The sequence below is a fragment of the Takifugu flavidus genome, chromosome 8, assembly GCF_003711565.1.
Source record: "Takifugu flavidus isolate HTHZ2018 chromosome 8, ASM371156v2, whole genome shotgun sequence".
In the NCBI taxonomy this organism is placed as follows: Eukaryota; Metazoa; Chordata; class Actinopteri; order Tetraodontiformes; family Tetraodontidae; genus Takifugu; species Takifugu flavidus.
In genome coordinates, this window is record NC_079527.1 from 11,951,574 (window position 1) to 11,970,803 (window position 19,230).

General features: G+C 49.2%; 3 protein-coding genes across 10 annotated transcripts; all 3 read right to left on the reverse strand.

Annotated features, from left to right (window-relative positions):
* Positions 1 to 4,916: 4,916 nt before the first annotated feature.
* LOC130529843 (dual specificity protein phosphatase 7-like) lies at positions 4,917 to 8,405 on the reverse strand. The gene is made up of 3 exons (XM_057040472.1): positions 7,699 to 8,405; positions 6,768 to 7,196; positions 4,917 to 6,223 (listed from the first exon to the last, which is right to left on the reverse strand). The coding sequence occupies exons 1-3, from the start codon at positions 8,066 to 8,068 to the stop codon at positions 5,910 to 5,912; spliced, it is 1,113 nt and encodes a 370-aa protein (XP_056896452.1). The 5' UTR covers positions 8,069 to 8,405; the 3' UTR covers positions 4,917 to 5,909.
* A 1,726-nt stretch (positions 8,406 to 10,131) lies between these two features.
* LOC130529842 (5-aminolevulinate synthase, non-specific, mitochondrial-like) lies at positions 10,132 to 17,168 on the reverse strand. 8 transcript variants are annotated; one of them, XM_057040464.1, is made up of 12 exons: positions 16,975 to 17,168; positions 16,450 to 16,563; positions 12,516 to 12,706; positions 12,270 to 12,434; positions 12,128 to 12,199; positions 11,827 to 12,046; positions 11,565 to 11,749; positions 11,299 to 11,478; positions 11,006 to 11,170; positions 10,673 to 10,941; positions 10,435 to 10,597; positions 10,132 to 10,368 (listed from the first exon to the last, which is right to left on the reverse strand). In XM_057040464.1, the coding sequence occupies exons 1-12, from the start codon at positions 17,085 to 17,087 to the stop codon at positions 10,208 to 10,210; spliced, it is 1,998 nt and encodes a 665-aa protein (XP_056896444.1). In that variant the 5' UTR covers positions 17,088 to 17,168; the 3' UTR covers positions 10,132 to 10,207. The 8 variants fall into 8 exon arrangements, with proteins under 8 accessions (XP_056896444.1, XP_056896447.1, XP_056896450.1 ...); XM_057040467.1 differs by having other exon boundaries at positions 16,450 to 16,470; positions 16,975 to 17,167; XM_057040470.1 differs by having other exon boundaries at positions 12,270 to 12,445; positions 16,979 to 17,105.
* Positions 13,336 to 14,717, reverse strand: spo11 (SPO11 initiator of meiotic double stranded breaks). Its single transcript, XM_057040474.1, has 4 exons — positions 14,464 to 14,717; positions 14,266 to 14,342; positions 13,874 to 13,985; positions 13,336 to 13,770 (listed from the first exon to the last, which is right to left on the reverse strand). Exons 1-4 carry the CDS (start codon positions 14,488 to 14,490, stop codon positions 13,651 to 13,653), a joined length of 336 nt encoding a protein of 111 aa, XP_056896454.1. The 5' UTR covers positions 14,491 to 14,717; the 3' UTR covers positions 13,336 to 13,650.
* Positions 17,169 to 19,230: the final 2,062 nt, after the last annotated feature.

Sequence of the window (19,230 nt, forward strand, 5' to 3'; positions counted from 1 at the left end):
ATTGTGCTACTCCGCTGCCAGACTTTGTTCCTAATCTCTATAAGCCCGCTGTCAGGATGAACGGTCCTCCCGCTGTCATCAATGAGAGGCTGGGCAGAGACAGAGTGTGTGAATGAATCTGGGGTGTGGCACACTAGCGCCAATTTCTGTGGAGAAATGTTGTAGTTACGCAAGACGGGCCTGATGACTCATTCCTGCTGTTATTAACACAGACTGCTGCTATGAGCCACCTCTGATAATGTGTGTTTAACCCACACACAGACCTGGTTATTTGCTGAAACACAAACATACAAAACACTGTCCTTTATTTGAAAATGAGCAGCTGACTCCATTCAATATTTTATGTGTGTGTGTGTGTGTGTTCTTGTAATTCTTACTTAGTGGGGACCACACAAAATTACCAACATTTTCTGGACAGTGAGGACATGGAGGAGTTGGGTGTTTGAGGTTCACACAGGTTGTAGATGTAATGATAAAATTAGGTTTTGTTTGTTAACCTCAGTAGTAGTGTAGAATTTAGGGTGATAGCTGGGCTGAGAGGCTAACAAATGCTTTTCTATGATTGTATGTGGGGTCCCAACAGGGCGATGTGTTTGTTGCCTTGTAAGTATGAGTTCTATAACTGCAACAGTGAATTTCAGTGTGAGGAAGTACATTAAGGGGAGCATATGAACTCTGGTTAGCTTTGGGCATAATTTAGTGTATCCTAAACTATTAAATGGTCTAGAAATCACACTACACACTTTCTGTATCTTTACTTTGAGATTCGTAGCCATACATAACCCCTGGAAAAGTGTGGAATACCCCGGAGATAGTTCAGAACTTGGAAGGCATTAAGTACTCATACCAGCTCTGTGCCGCCCACACATGCAGACCTAGTTTGAAGCCAGCAGGCAGCTGGGATCAGAGGATTCCTGTTTTTCTTGTTCTCAATCACATGCTTTTGGACGCCAGCCAATAAAAAACATTACAGGTTAAAATCGGATCACTTGTTGTATTTACCATTATCTAAACACGTGTGCTCAGATTAATCGTGAGCTAGTGTCCTGTGATAATTATTTCAGATATTCCACTCGTAATGTTGTTTCTTTAATTATTATCTATGAGGATGTTCTGAGCTAAAAGGAAATGATGGAATATCACGAAATGCTTTCTTACACAAATACAGAAACTTGGATTACAGACAGGTTGGAAGGGAAATAGTTATGTTTATTCTGCACTAATAAATACACAAGGAAGTGGAACGCTCTTGACAAAAGTGCCGAAGGTCCGCAAGTCAAACCCGTACAGACGGAATATTGTATGGCAATGCTCCATCCCACTTGTGGTGCCGGGAACAGTGAAGCACTGTCATCAGACTGTCCGTCCATAATGGCCCACAGAACGGGGAGCGTGGAGGACGCGGGACGCCGGAATTCCACAACAACTATTCATGGCCTCCAATGAATAACGGCGATTGTTTTGCTTTAATGCACCACTGGAGGTTTTTAGCTATTTTTACCAGTTTCGAGTCTGTGTGTAAACAGAAGAAATGTTTAGCTCCCATTTTCACGGCGATGTACGACGGCAACGATACGATCTCTAGTGGGGGCTCCAGATCAATGTTCAGTCTTGGCTCTAACTCAAAACTGCTAAATAAAATGTGTTAGCATGTTTGCCCAGGCAGAAATGATTGAATTTCCATCCGCCTCTTCGGGCACTTTATTTTTAACTGAGGTAACCAGAACCATCTGCTGCATTTTATTAGGAACTTTTGGCCCGAAGAAAGGCTGCCTCATCCAGCCAAAATGACCACTAGGAGAGCCGAGCAACATAGGACGTTAAAATTGGATATAAAACCTTAAAGAACGTATACATACTTGTATATTTATGCTTTATTATAGTCTAGAACATGAAGTTTTTGGTTTGTTTTCATTAGTTCATGAGTTTTCATGGAAATTCCTCCTCTCTGAGACATGACATCATTATTTTGGTCACCCGTGTTGGACAGAAGAACATCCCGGGGGTTAAACATGCTCTTTGGCTCACTCAGCAGATCTCTAGGCTAGAGTAGGGGAACATATGGCATCATCATGGAGGCGTTCACCAACACCGTAACCGATAGATGGGTGACTTTTACCATGTGTTTGGCTCTGATGGGAGCGAGGAACGCACCCCTTCCCAGATCAAATCAAATACAAATAAAACTCTGTCCCCATTGCTCGGTGAGCATAGCCTCGTCTACATCACCGGATGGTGATATTGGCCACAGAATGAGAGACTTCTGCTCCAAACAGATGGCTGCCACTAGTATTCCATGTGGCTCTGCCTTACACATGACCCAGTATCCTGCCTGCCAAAGCTAACACGCTTCTTCCTCCTCGGAGGTGTTTACTTACATGTTTTTTCAAGAGTAGGAAGAGAGCTGGTTGGAAAAGATTAAGGTGTGGAAAAATCCCGTAAGGTAGCTTTTTGGGTGTAAAGTTTTTGGGTTTTCCGGAATCAGAATCAGAAAAGTGCGCTTCCTCTCTATACCCCCATAGCCCGTCCCAAATGCCAGTTATGGGTTACGGCAGCCCTCAACAATGGAGGGATTAAATTCCCAGCACGGTTCTGACCAGCCCTCAGATATTTTTCACAACTGTCACAGAGTGATCTAAGTGCACAGTTGATACCGGCCTGCGGCTCTTCTTAAAAAGGAAGCCAGCACGCGGGGACAGCACAGCCGCCATGATGTCATCACCTATTCAGTGACATGATGTTAGTGACAGCAAAATACAGAGATTAGGATTACTGTGCTCTGCTCGGAACATCTGCTGGACAGAGTCAAAAATATCTGCAACGCGACAGTAGCTACTGTTTATTTACGATTTATCTGAGGGGATTTGTTTATAATACATGCTTGTTTGGGTTTTTAGTGTGTTTCGCTGAAGCTAATTGCTGCATTTTACATCAAACTCGCTTATTTTGGCTATTCTGGCACATGCCGCTCGCTAAATCAGCCATCATTTCTGCTAAATGTTAAACAATGGCTTCAAATACAACCACTCTTACAAATAGGTTCAGCATGAAGGGACACGACGGCTTTAGCAAACAATCCCTCCTATTGTTCATCAGTAGCTGAAGCAGCTGTGAAATGATTGTCAGTCACGCAGTATGCTAAGTATGCTCTTAGAACCGCAGCAGGTGTGAACCAGCTATGACTGGCTTTCACTCCGCAACACACACTCATGAACACACACCCGAGCAAAGAGACATGCCCCCTTCCTCACGCCCCCACCCCGATCTTAAATCCTGTCGGACTCATGTACATCTGCTTCCCCAGCAACCGCTGCTGAGTCAGCGCTGCGCTTAGTCTCCGCTTCCTCTCCTGGGTGATCTTAACAGGACCGAAAAGTCGTCCTTCTCAAAACACATGAGCAAAACCACAAATGAGAAACTACACACTTTCTCATCAGGGTTTCGCATTAGGCTTTTAGGTTACAAGTGCGAGTTCCCCGCCGACTTTCATGATTAGCATCGGAGGGGTGAACAGCGAGTCACTAGGACCCCACGCCTTGCTTTTGAAGCTGGCAGCAGCAGCTCGCAACGTGAGTTATAATTACAGAAAGTGTAGAGCTATGATTAACTCTCAGGTCCTAGCTGGAGCCAAAACGTTGGCAGAAGTGACTGCAAAGGAGCCATTCGCATGAAAAAACTCCCCGAATGCTGCATTTTAGATGGTGTTAGCTGCAACCAATTAGTAGCTAAGAAAGAAGTAGAATATTATTTGCATTGTTGTTATTATTAGACACCAAATGCATAAATTAATAAAGGTTTTTTCCCTCCGGATGTGAACAATCAGCCCCCTCCGGAGCAAATGGGAGGAGCTCACAGGTGAGGGTACGAACATTCAGGCCTCAGCTGCTGCCAAAGCAGACGCCATAAATGACGAATATCACCCATTTCTGCGGTATTTTCTATAAATGCACAGTGCGAGTTAAAGACAGGATATTATGCCGGGATTTCACGCCCAACGTGTTCAGGCGGTGCTGCTCCGCTCTGCAGGCTGTGCTCCGCCGTGGGTGTCTCCTCAGATCTAATTATAGGCTGGCCCTGCAGGTATGTGGCCGGCCAGGTTCAGTCATGTTGGAAAATCCATCACTCCACAGCCTTTATTATCACGAAGGCGAAGGTGTCGCTGAGACAAGCCTCTTCATGCTCCGTTCCGTGGAAAGTCGGAGGATTTCAGCCTCGGCCTCCTGCTTCAACCCCGGGTCTCCGGGGTTTAGGTTAAACCCGTTTAAACCCAGTTTTAAAGTCATTAAATCACGCAGAGTGACAGTTATTGGACCGTGAAGCGCTGCCCAGCTCAACAAGAGAACACCCCCCCCCCCTTCCTTTTTTTCCCCTCCTGCACGACAAGGAAAAATCGGCCTCAGTTCACGAGATAATCTTGTCAGGGAAGGATGAAGAACACACGAGTAAAAGCCTGTAAACCTTCATTCCCGAGTCATAACTCATTACAATAAATGTACCTGAAATCATAAGAAAATGATCCATTTATTGGTTCTGGTTGTTCCCTGACACGACAACTTGGATCAGTTCTTATTTATAGTTATTTAGTCAACTTAATAATGAAGAGAAATGTCCTGTTTCGACTTCCCTTCCGGATACGCTACATGCAAACCGCAGTTATTTTATCTACGACGGAGCGCATGCTGTGTCATCTTCCTCTTCCTCAAAGTGCGGTGTGAGTGGGTGTGTCCGCCCTGTGGTATTGACAGATCTGGCCCTGTCACTCGTCTGTGTGTCAGCGGGGCTGTGGGAGACAGGAAACCCAGCATCGACAGCGGACGCGAGGCGGACGCTCCCAGGGTCGGCGACGCCCACCTAAACCGCCGTCTTTTGGTTACTTTTAATAAGGAAACGTACAGAACAAAGGCCGACAAAAAGCATTCACGTAAAAATATACCATATATTTGTCGTATAAATTGTACAGAATGTCTTGGACATTTAGCTTTACATATATACTACACATAAGGATCAAGACGGGGTGACATTCGCATCCTTCATGGTTCTGAGAAAATGTCACATTTTATGTACATCTTTCCAAACAAACCGGACAACAAGAAGCCCTTAGATGCACTCACAGAGGCCGTGACCAGATACACACATACATTTATAAAAATCCCTGAAGAGGTTCTCTCTGTGAGGTAAGAGCACACGTTTCAAAAACATCGATCTCACGCGGTTGTTCCCAAGGACCGGCGTCGCAGCGCCGCTAATTACGCGATATCCCTTAGCGTCAGAGCGACAGGTGGCTGCTGATCAACGTGCGCTCCGCTGTGCACGGCCGTTCCTTTCAGTCATGGCAGAGACGATCCTATATGCTACATCTCGATTAAAGTATGGTCAAAGGCCTCGACGACACAAGGATGTAATTACATGCTAATAACGTATAATGAGCAACAGGAAAAGGAGTGTAAAAGCTAAACTTTGTTATCTCGCTGTACTGAAGTAACCGATGTTAACGTTAGCCGAACAGAAGCCGCCTGGGGGTTCTCCTGCGAGAGAGCTGCCAAAGAACGGTAATCCAAGGATGGACGAGTGTGTTTCTGTTTTCCCCTCAGCTTGAGTACCATCAGAAGGTCTCGGGTTTGGTCCCCTACTGGCCAAAGACTCGCTTTCAGGCCGCCAAGGCAATAAAGCAACACATGAACGTCCAGGTTACAGCTGGTGAATAACAGTCGGGCAACAATCGCAGATTTCATAGAAAAGTTCACGTGCCAGACAAGAGGGAAAAGCTTCGTCCTCGTTTTAGGCTTAAGGCATCGAGACGGGACTTCATCAACTCTGCATACAGGCTTTAAGAGAAGACACTTGAGTTCTTTTTGGTACGGGAATACAGTAACTGACCGAGTGCTGGCGTCAGCCGTCCAAACCCAGTCTCACGTGGACTCCAGGGTGTCCAGCTGGAAGACGTTGTGATTGGTCGGCGTGGTGAAGAAGAGCTGCTCCGTGCTGCTGGTGGATCGGTTGTCGCAGGGGCTGTGCAGCCCCAGCGTCCTCTCGAAGTCCAGGAGCTGGCCCATGAAATTAAAGTTGGGGGAAATGTTGGACTTCTTCCTCTTGACGAAGTCGTAGGCGTCGTTCAGGGACAGGTGGAGCCGCTGCATCAGGTAGGCCACGGTGACGGTGACCGAGCGGCTGATGCCGGCCAGGCAGTGGACCAGAATGCCGCACTGCTTGGACCGCGCCTCGTCTGCCGGGGGGGTGGGAAAAAAAGAGAGGATCTCATGTCATTTTTAGATACCCTCACGTATGGAACAATAGGCCGCGGCTCTTCGAACGGCCGCGTCGAGCGTGGCCAAACCTGCCATCTCACGCTCAGCCGCCACAAACTGGAAACGGCTCTTCCTTCCTCGTTCTACCCCTGAAACCAGCGCAAACCAGTTCATAGCAAACCGAGAACTAGCACGCACACAAACGGGCCGCGGTTTCGCAGAAGCTGAACTGAAACTCTGCGGGTCCAGAACGGCGAGGGCGGCCGACGTGTCGCCGCGCTCTTATCAATGAAGCGCCAGCGGCGTTCGACACGTCTCCCGGCCAAAAGACCCACACGAACCAGTTCCGTGAACTGGTTCACGCATATGACTGTCAACAAATCCTCCACTTTACAACCCATAATTAGCAAAGCGCGTTTGTTCTCTTGACATTTCGCACTACGCTTCAGCACCGGCGGATTAAACTCAGGACATCAATGAGAAGGAGATTAAAAATAATAATTAAAATAATGGCACACCCACCTATGAAGGATATGGCCTCGGGGAAGAACTGGGACAGGTTCTGGCTCCAGTGGTCAGAAATGGGGATCTTTTTGTACCTGAAGCGGCGATCGTGCTCAAACATGTTGGGGAGGTTGGGCGTCACATTCAGAATGTACTTGATGTTGTAGCGGCCCAGCACGTCCAGGTTGGTGGAGTCTTTGGCGCAGCCCAGGTAAAGGTAGGGCAGGATCTCCACGGGGAAGGCGGGCTGGTTCCCGGGGATGGGACTCTCCTCCGATTCCGTGGCGCTGCTCGGCTCCCGGTCCGACTCCCCGTCGGAGCAGTCGGAGCTGATCCGCAGGTTTCCAAAACCCAGGACGGAGAGCGGAGGAGAGGAGCTGGGGCAGGAGCTGTCTATGAGCGTCTCGCAGTGTTCCGGGTATTCCGTGTGGAACTTTCCGAACCCACCTGGAATTCAAAAATAAACGGATTCGACTCCTTGTGAACACATGGCATAAATTTGCGTAGTTATTCAATGGAGACAAGGCTCGTGGACGGCGGTGCAAGGCTGCAGAGAACCCCCCCCCCCCCCCCCCTCCAGAGAGAGACCATTCATGAAATGCATGCCTGTTCCTGCTGGAGCAAAACATCGCGCAGCCATTTTGGAATTTTAATTGAGAATCCCGGTGACACAGAACCGCACACAAAGTTGTGAACCGCGGAGAAACACCGGCACAGAAGCGACAGTCTTCAAAACCACGTTGGCTTTTTCAAATCGGAAGGGGAAAAAAATTAATTCAAGTGACGTTTCTGCCAAAGGGAAATTGGCCACTGACGTACTTCTTTAAGATGCTAGGCTCCGCAAGAGTTTCCAGACAACCCTACCTTATTCGACACATATAAACGCCTTATTACCGGATAAAGTGCACTTGGCTGTAATTTGCCGCACAGTTAAGGGGGAAGAACTTACCTTCCAGGTAAAAGGCTTTACAGCCGTCCTCCCAGAGTTTCTGGAGGAGCAGACCCAGAACCGACGCCGGGGCACCGCAGTTCTGCCAGTCCGCCGTGCACTCGTCGTACAGGACGACCGTGTCAGTTTCACACCGCCGGAGGATCTTTTCCTTATCCTCGTGGTTGGAAATGATAGTCCGGATGGGTATGTTGCCCTTCTTGAACCTCCGGAGCATGAGCCCCGGTATGACCAGGTTTATGGCGGACTCTATGTGGGACGACTCGTACAGCTCATGGGAGCGACAGTCCAGCAGGAGCAGCGAAGTGGCCCCGGACTCCAACTCCTCCTGGAGCCACTCCACGCTTTTACTCGGCGTCGCATCAGACATTTCGGACTTGGATCATTACTAGAAGCGCGGGCGCTGACTGCATCTCAGCCGAGGAGGTGAAGGAGCGCGTCGGCCCGCCGGTGCGCGGCGCTTCTGCTGCGTTCGGACTCCCTCTGGCTGCGCCTCCTCTCCGCGTCCATCAGTGGGTCCCGGCCCGCATCGGAGGCAACGCGGACCCGCTCGCGCTTTCAATCTGAGCCGCGCGCGAGTTCGCACGCGAGTATTTAACCGCCGTTAATCTCATCAACTTCGGGTCCTCCGCACCAAGGTCCTCCTCCGCGCGCACGCACGCTCTCACCATTCCGATGCACGAGAGCTTTTTTCTTTTACTGTTTTTTTTTTTTTTTTTAGTTGACAGTAAGGCGACAGGAGGGGGCGGGGCTTATTCCTTTTGATTTAAAGCCACAGGCAGAAGCGTCTCAAAGTTGATCATCAAACCTTTAAACGCGATTAAACCGAACTTTTAACAATTTACAGCTGCAAACCAGCCGCAAAAATCAAACTAAACACCCCCCCCCCACGTGGCTCAGATGTGACTATTATTTTGCACCCCCCCCCCCCAGAAATACTCAAATATGATGCTGTTTCTACGAAATTACAGGGATATTTACTATGTAAAGGGGGTGAATGTAAACTAGAACACATTTTTTTTACATCTACACGTGTGAGGCTGTACAACGCAAACATTCGGAGAGATGCGTGTAATAAAGCAGCTATCTAGATCATCTGTCCGAGCACGTGAGTTGGGGGGGGGCACAGATGTGCAGAGCGGGATTAACACAGAATGAGGAATAGAGCTAAATCCACATACACAAACACACACACGAATGCTGGTCAGACTCGCAACAACAGGCATCGTGTCGTTGCCACACAGCACAACAGCCACCATTTCAGCAGCAGCCTCCTCTCCAGACCACGCACGCACGCACGCACGCACGCACGCACAAGCTGCGGCCTCTACTGGATTTCTGTTAATCTCTCCTGCCGGAGGTGCAGAGGTGTTTGGCTCCAGCGTGTCTGAAAATAAGAAGGAAATAATCTCTGACGCTTTATTAGATCCGACCGATCAGCGACTGTTTCCACTGTAGCTCCTGACAACCACACCAGTAAGACCAGAACCCAGGAGCAGCACTAGGACGGAGGGCATCACTGATCCAACACCAGCACCCCTTCTACTACTGATATTGCTGATGATGATAAAGGTTAAGCCAGCCTGTGTCACCTGACTGCTCCACTTCCACCAGCAGTTACATAATGTGCTTCAAGCATGATTGTGTGTGTGTGTGTGTGTGTGTGGGGGGGGGGGTTATCGTGCAAAGAGGGAGCTCTACACACACCTGTTGCGCACACAAATACACCTGTTAGATGCAAATGTGCAGATAACCACATCATTTCCTCTGCATTTGTGTTTCACAATCCACGGTTGTAAAGTGAATCTCATCTTAACCGGGTAAATGTACACATCCAATAAAACATCCAATACATCTTCTGGATTAAACAAGCAGTCTGAGAGCAGATAAATCTGACGGTTCATTTCAAAGGCTCTTTCATGCCTGATATTCCGCCTTCTCTGCTGGGCTGCAGTAAATTCCTACGTGGCATTTACGAGCAACATGTGCGGCCCCGTTATCGTGATGGGAAGCACAATATCCTGTCCTCCATTGATACCATCTTGTGGTTCATCACGAAGGCTGCTGCAAAGGCTGTGAGTCATGAGGGGGGCGGGGGGGGGTTGTCTGACAGCAGACCCTGGCCACCGCAGCTCGGAGGAGCATCCTGCCACCGTGTGGTGAGAGTTGGGACCGCACCACTGATTCCAACCAGTGACGCTTTGTTACTTTTTAAACTGTTATAATTTGCTTCCCCTTCATCGATTTCATTGGATGAAATGCTGCATCTGCTGATTCTTCTACTCATCGCTTGGTGCGAATGCACCACATCAACCCTGTTGTTCTTGTCGGAGTGCACTGCCCCTCTTTGAAATCCTTGAAACTAGATTCCATGTCTGCCAAAAGGCGGCTGCAAGACTTGACGTGTGGAAGTAAAAAGACAAGCCTAGCGAAACACGTTAGCCTCACCTTTATTGATTATTCTAACAGCGATTCAGACGATGCACTTGGTCGTTGGCTTTCCGTGCCATCAGGCGACTGCTGGTATCAGGTGACCGAGGCCAGAGAAGAAGGACTTCTCCCTCTCGCTCATGAGCTCAAAGTGGAGTGGCTGCTGGCAGAAGTGACACTCCGCAGAGGAGCGAGGCCTCAGCGGCAGACCCACCGCCGTCCATGTCTGCACCAGCCGGTCTGGAGAGAACAACAACCGTCCGTGGAACCAAGCCAGATGGAAGATCAACTACCTAACAGACATACCAACGAAGACGGCCATCATTTGTGGGGTGTGGTGCGGTGTGGGGGCGATGCGCAGCAGCTCCTCCCCTTTAGCCACGGTGGGGTGGTTGATAGCCTGGACGTAGATGTTGTAACGAGACATCATGATGTCACAGATCTGGGTGTTCTTTTCAGCATCAGCCACCTGAGAAACAGAGGTGTTCGACGTCAAAAACAGGGTTTTGTGCTGTGAACATGCAGAATAAGCCGTTGGTCTCACGTGAACGGGGATGATGTGGCTGGGGCAGGGGGTCACGGGGAGGCCCGAGTCCATCAGCATCTGCCGGAGCAGCTTCACGTTCCTCTGGTGTGTCCGACGCAGCGTCCGGCCCTCCTCGCCTTTCAGCACCCTGATGGACTCCTTCGCTCCCGCCAACAGCATGGGGGGCAGAGACGTGGTGAAGATGAAGCCCGCGGCGTAGGAGCGCACCGTGTCCACCAGGGCGGCGGTGCTGGCAATGTAACCGCCCACGCAGCCAAACGCCTTCCCTGGAATGCAAACCAACAAGTCAGGGAGACGAGCGCACGCCTGATGGGAGAGCGTCTGGCGTACCAAGCGTCCCAGAGATGATGTCCATCTTGTGCGTGACCCGGTCCCTGTCGCCGATCCCTCCTCCTCGGGGCCCGTATAAGCCCACGGCATGAACTTCATCCACAAACGTAATGGCCCCAAATTTGTGAGCAACGTCGCACATCTCCTCCACGGGGCACACGTCACCTGATGAGAGCAGAGCCGCCGTCCGACAGAGCGCCAATATAGCAGGAAAAGCCCGCACGACTTCAGCTCGACCGCATCGTTGGCAAGGTAACAGCATTTGTCAATAAAAGTGCATATTCTTATTTTACCAGCCATCGAATGCACCGACTCAAAGGCAACTATCTTCGGAGCGGAGGGGTGGGACTTCTCCAGCAGCTCGTGAAGGTGGCCGACATCATTGTGGCGGAAGATAAACTTCCTTGCGGCGCTGTTCCTCACACCCTGGATGATCGAGGCGTGGTTGCCAGCGTCCGAGTAGATCTCACAACCTTGGGGTGGAGGGGAGAAACGCCCTCTCCTCAGCTTTCAGTTGACGTGCACTCAAAAGCAAAACCCCGAGTTCTGAGGACTGTACCTGGTAGCATTTTGGCCAGAGTAAACAACGTGGAGTCGTTGGCTACAAAGCAGGAGGAGAACAGCAGCGCTGCATCTTTGCCGTGCAGGTCGGCCAAGTCGTACTCGAGTTCTCGGTGGAATCTGCTCGTCCCCGAGATGTTTCGGGTACCTCCTGCTCCAGCACCGTGCATCTGCAGCGTGTCCCTTCAACAGAAGCATTTCTGCTGGATGAGCTCTTCCTGAGCTCCTGCAACAGAGAACTAATGAGACAGTGTGCTCACATGATGGCCCGGGTCACCCCGGGGTGTCTGCTCATCCCCAGGTAGTCGTTGCTGCACCAGACAGAAACCTCCGTCTTTGTTCGGAAAGAGTCCGTGTAGCTGTCTGCCATCGGGAAGGAGAGGGCGCGGCGGTTGAGCGTCTTAAAGACCCTGTACGTGCGCTCGCTCCTCCTGCTTTCAATCATCTTTTCAAAGAACTCGTCGTATTTGAAGGTGACGGCTGTAAAAAGACAGAAGATGCTTTAATGAGCTTTAAAAATACATCAAAAACGTGAAATTCCGATGAATTGAACTTTGTCACCGTCGTGTAAATTATCCATTAGCAGCTGGGACGCTCCCGTCTTTGGCTTGTCGGCCTCAATAAGATCACCGACTAGTAAAAATACCATAATGAATGGAGAAGATTTTACAGCTGTCCAGTAAGCAAATGCACGGCTGTTCACCTTTGCATCCAGAGTCCATCTCCTGGACGTCTTCCTGCAGCTCCATACTGGCCTCACTGACCACCCTGTTCTTCTCCGCAGTCAGGAAAGGGCATCTGGGGGTGACAGCCAGGCCAGCAGCATCCGTCGGCTCATTTGGGGAGAGTTGGATTCTGTGATTTGGGTCTAATAAAACACTGGAGTTGAAGTATAACATGTGTGGACCACTTTTACACTGCAACATAAAAACGCAGGCCTGCGGCTGACCTTCGTTTGCTGGACTGGTTTTGGCCGCAGCAGCTGAGTCGGGCAGAGCTCTGGAGACCACCTCCATCAACACGGGACACTTGTGGGCATAACTCACCAGCGCCGACTTGGTGCTCAGCTTCTGGTAAACACTGGGCACGGTGCTCAGGAACGGGCATCTCTGGCTCACATTCACCCTGGCTATTCTGGATCTGAAAGCGGAGCGCAGAACCCAGTGGGCACGATTAACACATCGTTATGCCGCCAATCCCGAGATTAGTCAAGTGGTTACTCCACAAAAGGTCAGACACCAGACGGCTAATTCCACTTCTCAGGCAGCTTCGCGAGCCCACGTTTCAACAAATCAAGCCGTTCTCGTCTCCAGTCACTCTCGGGTACCTGAACACATCCCAGTCCAACTTGCAGCAGATTAAAAATGTCTTGAGCAACATGATTCCCTGAACCGGCGAGGGTGTTATCCTGAAAAGCCCCGGACAATTTTAATTCACTCGGCTCTGCAGTCAGCTGTGTTTGACAAGTGGGAGCAGGAGGGGAGGGAAGGCCTTTCTGGGATCTGTTTCCACTTCTCAAAGGACAGTGGGAAAGATATTCTGCTTTCATGAATAACCCTGAACATCCCAGCCCACATACTACAAATCTGTTACAGATTTACAGTCATACACAATGTGAGCAGATGATTCCTTGGATGATAACTCACAGCTGCAGTCTGCTCCATTAAAACAAGACTCAAACTGGAATTAATATTTACACGGTGACCGAGTATCATGTGCTTGGGTCATAAAGTGTGTAGATTATTTGGGGATGAAAAAAGAGGATCAAATTTCTTTGCTAATATTTAATGTGTAATACAGTTTTTTAAAAAATATATCTATTGTTATTTTTTCAAACCTGAAACATTGTTGAAACAAATGAGGAATAATTAGCTCCACTCATCAGCAGTCAGTGCAGCATTTTTAACACAACTAATCGTATTACACATGGGAACCGGAGAAATGATGCATTTCTGAAATAAATAAAAAGCAAACAACGGAGAATCCCTCAGAAATCTTTTTGAAAACCATTTTAAATTGAAATCAAACATTTTGCGACCAACTTGAGCAGTTTATCTTCCCGCCACTAGGTGGCAGCGCGGGACTCAAATCCAGCCTTTGTAACGCAGCTTGTTGGGCAGGTAGATGTTGGTGAGGAAATCAGGAGCAATGGCCGACAGAGACTGTATCTCAGCTTTGACTTGAGTTTGCTGCATCAGTTCCATCTGTCCCGAGAGCAAACGTTTACATTTTAAGTTTCATTTTTAACAAGTCTTTCCACAAGCAAAAGGTGAAGAGGCCACAGAGCGGGTTGCTTTTCCACCTCACCTCTCTCTTCCACTGGGGTTGGCTGCTCAAATAAGGCCTTTTGAGAAGGCTGGCTAGTTTGCATTCATCTGTCTTGGTGAGGGGGAGAAGAACGTCCTGGGGGACACGCAACCTGGAACACACAACATCGATTTCACCCACACGGAGCAGTGGCCCTTTATGATTAGAAGCAACCGTAAAGATATAGGAACTGCAATTAAACGCCCGCTGGAAAACCGTCACGGCAACAACGTGTATTTAAAAGTCAATATGGCCCCAGATGCAGCTCGACGAAGGAAAAAAGAAATGCAGGGCAACAGCAACAGAAACCAAAACAAACAATTCCCTGGAATATACAGCCATTCCAATTAGAAGCAGGAGGATGCAGGAAGTAGGGAAGGTTGAGTCCAAACCTCTGCAGGTCAGAGGGGAGGAGGCCCAACCACATAACACTGGGGACAGTCAGACTGTGGGCTTCAAAGGACATGGCCTGTGGAGACACCCAATTACAACCGCATGCATTGTAAACCCCTAAACGTATGCACGACCGTGTGGATGTACCTAAAATGTGCTTCTAAAGACATGAGGAGTGAGGGGAAGACATGACTCACCACTGATCCATACTTGTAGATACTCATGATTTCAATCCCTGGAAAACATAAAAGCACTGCAATCACTGGCACACCAGAGCAATTATCCCCATGGAACGGAGATTAGGAGGTGGAACTCTGCATATGCGTCCGGCCACGCAATGGAAAAGCGCTCCAGTGGTAATGAGAATGACGGAGAGGAAACAACAGTGAGAAGAGGGACAGCGCGGTGCCGAGCAGGTGCAGCCGGCTCGCTGGGACACGTGTGTGCCAGGAGACGTTATGCGTGTGGAAATACGCGAGGCAGCAGAGGTCCGGACAGACGGTGTCTACCGTGAGGGTCGGCGTCCACCAGCGCGAAGATGGGGATGTGCAGCGTGTCCCAAAGCTTCCTCACCATCAACCTGCTGTTGAGATCTGGGACACCTTTCCCCTGAGCAACACAGGCAGAAGCAGAACTCCGTGTGGATGGATTTGGATCGGATGTAACCAAAAGAAACACTGGGAAAACGCACTGTGATCATGATGCAAGGGGAGAGCTTCGCGCAGAAGTCGTCATCCAGGAGCCTCTGAAACGTCGCATCCTTCTCCACGATGAGGACGAACCGTGCGCACGAGACGATGTCTGGACGCGAGTCGAGGAAAAACGCTCGCACGCGCGTCCGTCCCACACAGGGAAAAACTGAGCCAAGGATACTTCTGATTCCACTAATGTTCGAGGAGACTGCAACAGCCTGACTGGAGCTGCAGCTGATCCTGGTGCCGTCGCTCTCCATATAGCACAGATCGCCTGAGATGAAGCCTTTGGACGTGGCCAACTGGGGAAAAAACCCAGTTCACCACCGGCTTTACGCTCAGAAATCAACTGGGATTGAAATGGGTCTATTCGGGAACCACAAAGGCGCGCCTACCACGTGTAAGGCCCTGCGAGGCACCTTCAGCAGGCAGGAGATGTCATCCACGATAGTGTCCACAGATGTCTGGGAGCCAAACAGCCGAGTGTTGTTGTAAAAGATGTCTCTGCGGGAACAGCAGGCACATCCAGACGAGGTCCTTAACCGATTCAGAACGCCACTTATTGGATTTACTGATGTCAGGGGAAAAGAAAACCTTTTTGTAGCGAACGAGTCGCTCTGCACGAGTTTGTAGATGACCGAGAGAATCTTGAGAAGTTGGGCTTTAAGACACAAACAGAAAGAGGTTTGAACGCGTGAAACGCTCCGACTCCACAGCTTCATATTCGGGATACGCGTTGAGGCTGTTTCCACCAGCCAGCGTAAGTGGGCAGACTGGGAATCATCACCAAAGTCGCATGTGGAATTCCACCAGGAAATGATTGCTCCAAACATCAGGTGTGTGTGTGTGTGTGTGTGTGTGTGGTCTGGCCGGGTGCAGCTGACTCCACTGGTGTGTGTTTGAAGGATAAATGCTTGAAATCATTTGAAACTGTCCCTGTGTGTGTGTGTGTGTGTGTGTGTGTGGTGTGTGTGTGTGTGTGTGTGTGTGTGGTCTCATTTCCGAATCTGTTAACATTTTAAAAGGATCTAGTGAGATAAATGAGAGATTTTTAGAACAGGCGTTTGTATCGTCTCACCGAATTTAGTGACAGACGAAGCGCAGTCGCACCGAACGCTGGTGACAGAACTCTCCGAAGTCATCTGCAGCCCCACGGAACTGTCAAAACTTGCGAATAATTAAGGACAAAATGAGAAAATTCAACAAAAAAATGAAACCCTGGAGGGTTACAGGAACGTAGACACACTTGCTGTGGGTGGGGGGTGGGGGGTGAGAGTTGATACAGGCGCCGCACAAGAGTGCATTTCCTCAAGAAATTAAACAACGACCCGATCGACGTGTGTGGCCCGAAGCTCTTGCAAAACCGACACAAGTAAATGTTGGTTGGGGTGCACAACGCGACCGCTTGCATCCATCGTTTCAAAGACAAATGGCTCCCAAAGACCTTTTGTGGTTACGTTGTCCAGAGCAAAGTGGGTTTAAACCAGTCACCTGACATTGGTCCAACTGGATCTGTTGGGAAGAAGCAGGACAGGAGCTTCATCCTTGGACAGACTAGTCACTATCCCAAGGATTACACTTTCAATGCGTTCCAAAACGTGTCTTCTGGAAAAAGAAGAGACAGTAACACTGACTACGAATTACAAAGATGGTAATTGGCAGTAGTTTCAGCATGATGATGTGGTGATGAGGTATATGCAGTGTCTATTTTTATCAGGATTTTAAAAGTGACATTTTGAACAATTACAAGGGAGTATTGACGCTTAATATTCAAATAAACACACAATTATGAACGACGGATCGCTGTAGTTTAGCCACTATAGCTGGCCTCCCCGATAGCAGGCTAATTACTCATTAAATAGTCAAAGTTACGGGTCATTTTTCAACCATTTCGTGGTAAAAATCTCGGACTTGATGGTTCATGAAATAAACAACTTCCCCGAACTGCGCAACGCTACCAGCTAGCCCAGTTTAGCATCTCGTTAGCATGATTTAGCACATTTAGCTTTCACTTACGCACTTGTCTCCCCCTCAGCTGGCTGCCAGTCAGTCATGGCTTCGACGCTGTGCTTCAGATCAATATGGAGCTTGTCGACATCAGAAAACGGTTCCACGGAAGCAGAATTCATTTTTTTGCGTAGGCAGAACAGCGCGACATAAACCCGCAAGATTTACCTGGACGATGGAGTCCGATCTGCTCCCTGATTGGCTGTTTCCAGCAGGGGAAACTCACCTTGATGTTGCGTTCACTGTCACCACTTTATGTTGTCACTACACGCCAAATATGATCATTTTGAATATGTAGCATTGTTTCAATTCAATTAATAAAACGTGATTTTTTTTATACTTTAGTAACTTTAGATATTTTGAGCCTTTATCTATATTTAAACATCGAGTTGTCACAGTTAAAAAGTACCAAAACAGTATTACATACAGTAAATATATGGACGTGCTTAACTTGTGGTTACATATTGATTCTTTGGTGTGATTCTGAGTGTGTGTAAGGCCGTAACACCTTGTGATTTTAAGGCATAGGCCTACATTTGTGGTATTTAGAAAAATCCCCTTGTCACCCTCTGTGGCTCTCAGGAATAATGAGACCCTTTGGTTGAGCTTGCTGCAACCTGTCTGGAGCAGAAGGTGTGTCAACAGTGTGTGTTTTTCTGTTTATTATGTGGAGGTTCCAGTCGGGCGGGTGGGAAGTGCGGGACCAGACCCATTTCAGCTATGTGATACAACCATGTCAGGCACTTATGAAGTGAGCACGCTCATTTCAAGCATCTTAAATGAGTAGAAAGAATAAAGAAAAGGCAAATGTGCACACACATCTTTAAAATATCAGGCCAACCAGCACCTGCGCCTTCAGGAATTGCATGCCGAGTGGGTGTATTTGCGCAGCCACTGCGGTCTTTCGGTGTGAAGGCCCGGTCGGACTGTGTGGGATCCAGGATCTAAAGAAAAGAGGTCCTTGCCCCTGACCCGACCCTGAATATTCCCTAATGTGCAGCTTTACCAAAGGTCCCCCCTTTTCCCTGAGTGGCTTTGACAAGCTGCTTCCGTAGTAATGGCTCTTAATTTCTGAGTAATTGCTATCTCCAAGTGATGAGGGACGACCCGTCAGCCAGACAGAAAAAAAAAAACCTCACCATGAGTGAGATTGCGGGTCGCGGGTCAGGGAGGGGGGCTTTTTCTCTTCTTCCGTTTCCAAAAAAGGCCGAGCCCCCCGCTGTTCCTTTGGCCCGGTGGAGAATTGTGTCGAGTGTGAGGCCCTAACCTGAGGAGACAGAGTGCAACGAGTCATGTGCTTGTCTCGGGATGAGTGTTTGTGCTGGGGCAGGGGGGGGGTGAGCACGAGGGAAGTCGGGGGCTGCGGGGTCAGAGGAAAGAGAGCAGGGGCAGTCGCTGCAGGTGAGGGGGATTAGCTGCAGCTAGAGGCCCAAAGAAACTAAATACAGATCTGTCAACCTAATCCTCACAAATAGAAAACAGAGCTGCCCTCCCCTCACAGTCCGCATAGTTCAGCACCCCCCACCCCCTTCTTTTTCCACCTCGGGCTCTTCTGCACCTCTGTTTCTCATCAGCTTTTGGCCTGGGCCAGACCAGCTCTGCTGCCTGGGCTCTAATGGCTCCTCAGATTAGCATCCCCTGAAGAGGAGCTGGCCCAAGGTCCCCACTGACTGACAGACCACTAAAGCCTCAGAGAGTGATGAGAGCAAGACACCAATCTAAATAGCTCCTCTGTCCAGCCTGGGCGGGACTGGCTTGACCTTTATCTGGCGCTCACACCTCAGTAATGGACACTGATAAGAGCGTGCAGAGCAGCTCAGTGTCAGAACCCAGAGACACACGCGCGACTTGGCGTCTGAGTGATACCATCCTGCTTGCGATAAGCTCCGCTAAACCAGGTATTCTGATCAAAAGCTTAGCTACGCCGGTATCGCAGGCTGTCGCAGACATAGCTGACGAGTCTGGAGTTCTGGAAGCAATAAATCAGGCCCGCCTCAGTGTTCCGCAGGTCTGCGGACGAGGATCCGGGGGCAGATGAACCAGACCTGTGTACATGTTAGCGGTGAGCTTGGTACAGCCTGTCACGCAGGCACCTCCTGCAAAAAACAAAAAAAAAACGGAAGCGATTTGTCTTTTTCCTCATGACCTTTCCTCAAAACGCTACACTAAATTGCAACAGTGATCAGATTGAAGGGGGCGTTGCCTTGGTAACATTTGCTCCCGCGTGGGTGGCCTGAAAGGATTGATTTAACTCGGACCTGAAAT